This window comes from Haplochromis burtoni, unplaced genomic scaffold (genome assembly GCF_018398535.1).
Source record: "Haplochromis burtoni strain Fernald_Lab_line unplaced genomic scaffold, NCSU_Asbu1 Contig_27, whole genome shotgun sequence".
NCBI classification, from domain to species: domain Eukaryota; kingdom Metazoa; phylum Chordata; class Actinopteri; order Cichliformes; family Cichlidae; genus Haplochromis; species Haplochromis burtoni.
Window position 1 is genome coordinate 3,407,918 of NW_024582388.1, and position 5,679 is coordinate 3,413,596.

General features: G+C 38.5%; 1 protein-coding gene across 3 annotated transcripts; it reads left to right on the plus strand.

Moving 5' to 3' along the window:
• The first annotated feature begins 227 nt into the window (after positions 1-227).
• Positions 228-5,555, plus strand: LOC102312378 (leukotriene B4 receptor 1). 3 transcript variants are annotated; one of them, XM_014332339.2, is made up of 5 exons: positions 228-664; positions 1,061-1,159; positions 3,065-3,662; positions 4,665-4,865; positions 4,980-5,555. In XM_014332339.2, the coding sequence occupies exons 3-5, from the start codon at positions 3,084-3,086 to the stop codon at positions 5,025-5,027; spliced, it is 828 nt and encodes a 275-aa protein (XP_014187825.2). In that variant the 5' UTR covers positions 228-664; positions 1,061-1,159; positions 3,065-3,083; the 3' UTR covers positions 5,028-5,555. The 3 variants fall into 3 exon arrangements, with proteins under 3 accessions (XP_014187825.2, XP_005918180.2, XP_042075012.1); XM_005918118.3 differs by lacking the exon at positions 1,061-1,159 and having other exon boundaries at positions 241-664; XM_042219078.1 differs by lacking the exons at positions 228-664; positions 1,061-1,159 and having other exon boundaries at positions 2,449-3,662.
• Positions 5,556-5,679: the final 124 nt, after the last annotated feature.

Sequence of the window (5,679 nt, forward strand, 5' to 3'; positions counted from 1 at the left end):
TTTCTCCATTTCAACAGCTTAGAGCAGATGATTACGAAAAACATGGCTTCACTAAAGGTAGACATGCATAACCTGGAATTCCTGGAAGTAAAAGAAAAGAAAAAAACCGCGTCATTCACTCAGTTCGTGAGCGGGTTGGGCTTCTCCAAAGTTTCTCTCTTCCCCGTTTCATGGAAAGCTGCATTCCTGTCAGTGACAGAGACTTGTATGAACAAGAATGTTTTGCTTATGCGTGCCTATTCTCTAAAATGCAAGCTTTTAAATTTTATCTATACGCCTCGGGTGCTTTTAATAACAATTGACTCAGGGTGAAAAGCGTCTCAGGAAACAGAGAAATGCATTATGGTACCTCACACTGGAACACGTTATCTTAAAGAACGCATGCTTTTTTATAAATAATAACAGAGTGAAGACTGTTTTAGCACAGAAAAAAATTCCCAGGACAATCATACATCGAGATAATACAAAGGTTTCGACAGAAAAGGGGAGCGGGAGAGTTTTAATGAAGGACACGCCTCTCTGAAGCGCTCCCTTAAACCACAGCATGTTACAACCCGCGAGGCGAGATGTTATAGTTTGAGCTCACAGGAGCACTGTCAGGGCTGGTGAGCAGCGGATTTTTGAACGATATACATATCACAAAGAGAAAATACATCGTGAAAAGGTGAGTGGATTATAAACAAAAACACTTAGCACCTGTTTCTTTGGACCACCCCTGGACCACCCAATTTTTTTGACAAGTGAATTTATTTCAAAGCTAAAAAAATCTTAAAACAATTTTTCTGAAGTCAGTTATTGATACAAAATAACATGTTTTTTTAAAACCCATCACATTATCGGAATGCTTAGATGCACATTTATTGGCTTTTTCGCAGTTCTTTACTTTTCAGACTTTCTAAAGTGGATGATAATTTTTCATCTCGTTTATTTCGTTCTCAAATAAATGCCTGAAAATAAATTACTTCTTCTCATCATGTCATGATATGATGACCAACTTCTGAACCCATAAACTTCCATCACTCACGTTTATGTATTTATGTATTTATTTATTTGTGGTCAGTGTGCACAGATACACAAAGGCTTTTACTACGGTGTGCAAAATTGACTCAGAAGCCAACTGCTTGTACTGCACTTCCAGTGAGAGACTGTAGTGACACAAGTAAGGAAAAAAACTTCAATGTGAACCAAAGACTGTTGAAATAATGCTCTTCGATGCAGTATTTGCTGTTAATATCAATGTTTGGTGCGTTTTAATATGGTGTTTATGAGATTATGCTGAAACATTGGCTAGAGCCTTGGATGTAAATAATTTAAAGGCTGCAGTACAGTAGTAAGGTGTGAGCCAACAATTGTTTTTATTTTTGAGTTATTTCTGTACAAAAAGATGTAGAAAAAGATGACTGAAGAAGAAATACTTCCCATGAATCATGACAATCCTTCAACATCCTACGCCTATTGCAACCTAACTAAGGGAGGATTCAGAGTCACCTGATCCAGCTCTAAGAATCTGGTTAGATCTAAAATTTTTAGGGCCAAGTACATCACCTCAGTTTTATCTGAATTTAGAAGCAAAAAAATTAGAGGTCATCCAGGTCTTTATATCTTTAAGACATTCCCGCAGTTTAACTAATTGGTGTGTATCATCTGGCTTCATGGAAAGAGAAAGTTAGGTCTCATCTGCATTGCAGTGAAACTGTATGCGATTCTTTCTGATGATACCGGATAAAGGACGCATGTATAATGTAAACAGAATTGGTCCTAGCACTGAACCCTGCGGAACTCCATAATTAACCTTAGTGTGTGAAGAGAACTCTTTATTTACAAGAACAATTTGGAGTCTATTAGATAAATATGATTCAAACCACTGCAGCACAGTACTTTAATATATATACAGCATGCTCTTATCACTGTAATAAAGTATTATGGTCTACAGTATCGAACGCTGCACTGAGGTCTAGCAGAACAAGCACAGAGATGAGTGAAACTCTTCAAAGAAACCATTCCTCTGCAGATGATCTGTCAGCTGTTCAACAGCTACTCTTTCAAAACGTTTTTAGATCAAAGGAAGGCCTAAGACAGCTAGAGATGGCTTTTTAAGTAATGGTTTAATTAGTGACAGCTTGAAGGCCTGTGGTACCAATTATTAGAGATAGGTTGATCAAATTTAAGATTGCAGCATTAATTACTGAGGCAGCACAGTGGAAGGGTGGTTAGCACTGTTGCTGCATAGCAGGAAGGTCCTGAGTTCAATTCCACCATCAGGCTGTGTTTTTTCTGTGTGGAGTTTGCATGTTCTCCCCGTGTTTGCATGGGTTCCCTCCGGGTACTCCCGCTTCCTCCCACTGTCCAAAGACATACAGTTTGTGGGGATAGGTTAATTGATTAGTCTACATTGCCCATAGGTGTGAGTGCAAATGGTTGTCTGTCTCTCTGTGTTAGCCCTGCGAAGGACCCTCGGGAACAAATTAATTTCGTAAGTCGGGGTTCAACTGTAATTATTCCTGCGTCTTTCAGGATCTTACAAGACGACACATTGACTATTAAATTTGTCGTCGCGATTTTGATAGTCGACGTGATCGTGACTAGTCGACTAATCGTGGCAGCCCTACTGGGAACACAGGGAACTTGGAGCGTGGAGAAAACACAGCGTGATGGGACTGGTTTCCCCAAATCTCTGACCACAACGCTACTGAATTTTTTTGATCTCTGCTTAAAAGTTGTGTCTATACCAAAAAATCCACCAATTTAAATTAACTCTACTATTTATGCCAAGAAGAATGATCAGATAGCTATCCACAATTATACTAGAAGCTTGTTAATGGCTAGCAAAAGCCTTGGTTGAGGTGAAACTTGCTAAGGGATATTTAAACAAATATTAGTGGAGGTGTACATATAAATTTGACTCTGCATATACTTTTGACTCTATGTGGATTAGAGAAAACCCAAGCTTTATAAGTGCACGTAGGGAATATGTCTGTTAAGTATGTATGTTGAAGCTCTTTCTTGACTAGTAATTCATGTTTCAATTGGAGAGTCAAAGAAAACCAATGGGTTTTTCTTTCAGGTTCAAAAGTTCATCTAGCATGAACAACATAAGTGTCTCATTCCTGACTGGCCCAAAGACTACTCCTGACCCTGATGAGGAAAATGCTGTGAAAAATGACTATTCCGCAGCCATTGGTGCCCTCATCTTCAGCTTGGTCTTCCTCCTGGGTGTCCCTGGAAATCTCTTCATTGTCTGGAGCATCCTGGCCCGCATACGCCAACGCTCAGTCACCACCCTCCTCATCCTCAACTTGGCATGTGCTGATGGGTTCCTCATGGCTCTCACCATCTTTTTCATCATCTACCTGGCCATGCAGTCGTGGGTCTTTGGTAACACCATGTGCAAAATTGTGTTCTACCTGTGCAACTCCAACATGTATGCATCAGTCTTTCTGATAACCCTGATGAGCGTGAACAGGCTGTTGGCCGTGGTCTTTCCACACACACTGTATCACCTGATCACCAGGAAGGTTGTGAAGAGGGTGATCCTAGGCACATGGGTGCTAGTGATGGTCATTTCCATTCCTTCGTTGGTGTTTCGAGATGTGAAAGAAGAAACTGATGATATGAATCAAACAACATATGTGTGTGCACCCAATCACACACTGCGTAGACATGTAAGTACACTTGTGTTGGTTATTTGTCTGCCACTGATCTGATTAGATTCATAACCATATTTGTTTCCATTATCAAAATGCCTTCTAAAAACCTTCTGCATGTGAGAGCCAGTGAAATAGTGAATGAGGTATTGAACATGATCACGCTTTGAGCAAAAGGGCCAGAATTCTTCATTCATGACTTAATTAATAAAAGAAAAAATGGTTCTTTAAAAGACTGGTTAAATGTTGTTGGGGAAAAAATGACTTACATTCTCAGATTAAAGGAGGATATTTTGGTTGTTTGTTTATTTCTCCTGAAATGTAGTATATCTCCCTGTTTAAACTGTAACTATTGATAAAAACTACCGTGTCAAAAAATACTCTTATAATACTCTACATTTTATTAGATATGATTTCATGAACAATTAGACAGCTAAAACATTTGCCTATTTTAACGGGAACACACTATCTGAAAGTGAGAGGAAAGAAATATTGCAGATGTGTTTGTTACTGTGTTTAAGGCCTTGGAAGCTGCAGCTTAACTAGTGTTCAAAATGTAGTTAAAATAACTCAAATTACACCAGACTGCATGTTTTTTAAGCCCTTGAGCCCACACCATAAATACTGATGCATGGGTAGTGGCACTGCACAAAATTCTGAAAATCATTTTGCATTGATCCTTCATAAATGTAGTAATGCTCTTCTGTAAAACATTCCTTCTTTACAAGTAAAAGTCCTCCTTAAGTAAGGTGGCAAATCAGAATCAAATTAGAATCAAAATATTCTAAAACTACATAAAGTAAAATGATTTATTTTGCAGAATGGCCCTTTTCAGATCAAAGACCATAACAACATTACTTGATTTTAGGTCTTCAGATGTTTCATTTTGTCCTCTCATTTGACAAAAAAAACCCCAGAGAAGTTGATCAGTTTAAACAGTTTCATAATTTTGGCTCTATTTCTTTGTTTTTCATTTAATATCTAAGGAAACAGCTTTTCTTTATATCCTCTCATGTGCAGGTGAGGTTTGAGTACGCCTTTCAGACAGTGGCAGGATTCATTATTCCTTATGCAATCATTATAACCAGCTACGTTCTCATCCTGAAACGCCTGAGGGAGACCAGGTTTCAACGAAATATCCGCAGCGAGAAACTTATCCTGGCTATCGTCATAATGTTTGGCCTGTTCTGGTTGCCGTACCATGTCATCAACATGATACAGGTGTGCAAGGGCATCTTCTCTACCAATAACCCAATAACCACATCAAATCTGTTTGTAAATCGATTATCTGAGGATTCGATTGATTACTGAGTGGGTTTTTATTTTTCACCCAAGGTGGCAGCTGCGTGGTACCCAAAAGACTCAGCAACAAGAAAACGGTGAGTAACTGAAGATTTTCATAAACATGGTGCTAAAGTTAGTGAAGTACAATATTGTCATTTTATGCATTATGTCCAGTAATAACAATACTCTGTAATTCAAAGCTGATATATGTAGTCTGTCTCTGTGCATGCAGTGACATACACCTAGATTTAATTTTTACCATCCAGTAAACTGAATATACTATAATTGTAAAGAGTTTGAATGTGCCGCCATCTTCAGTAGGCTATATAATATTATCAAAATATTCCAAAATCTGGAGAAATCTCAATATTCGGGCTTCATGTGACACTGCACTAAAAGCAGGCAGGATTCTGTTGTGGAAAATCACTGCAGGGGTTCAGGACCACTTACAGAAATCTCTCTGTGAATACCATGTTCACCTTACCATCCAAAAGGTTGAAGCTCTAACAAACAAGAGACAGAGTATCATATCGTCACTGATTTCTAGACTCGATTCAATTCCAATTCACAAGGTCCCGATTCAATTCGATCCATGATTCGATTCAATTCAATTCAATTTTGACCCAGACAGTCAGAGATATTATAATTCTGATCATTTATCAATACTGGCACTTGTGAGACTTCATCAGAGGTGTAAGCAACACAGAAGATGCCTTTGTGTCAAAGTAACTGAGGGTAAAACACAGAAAAA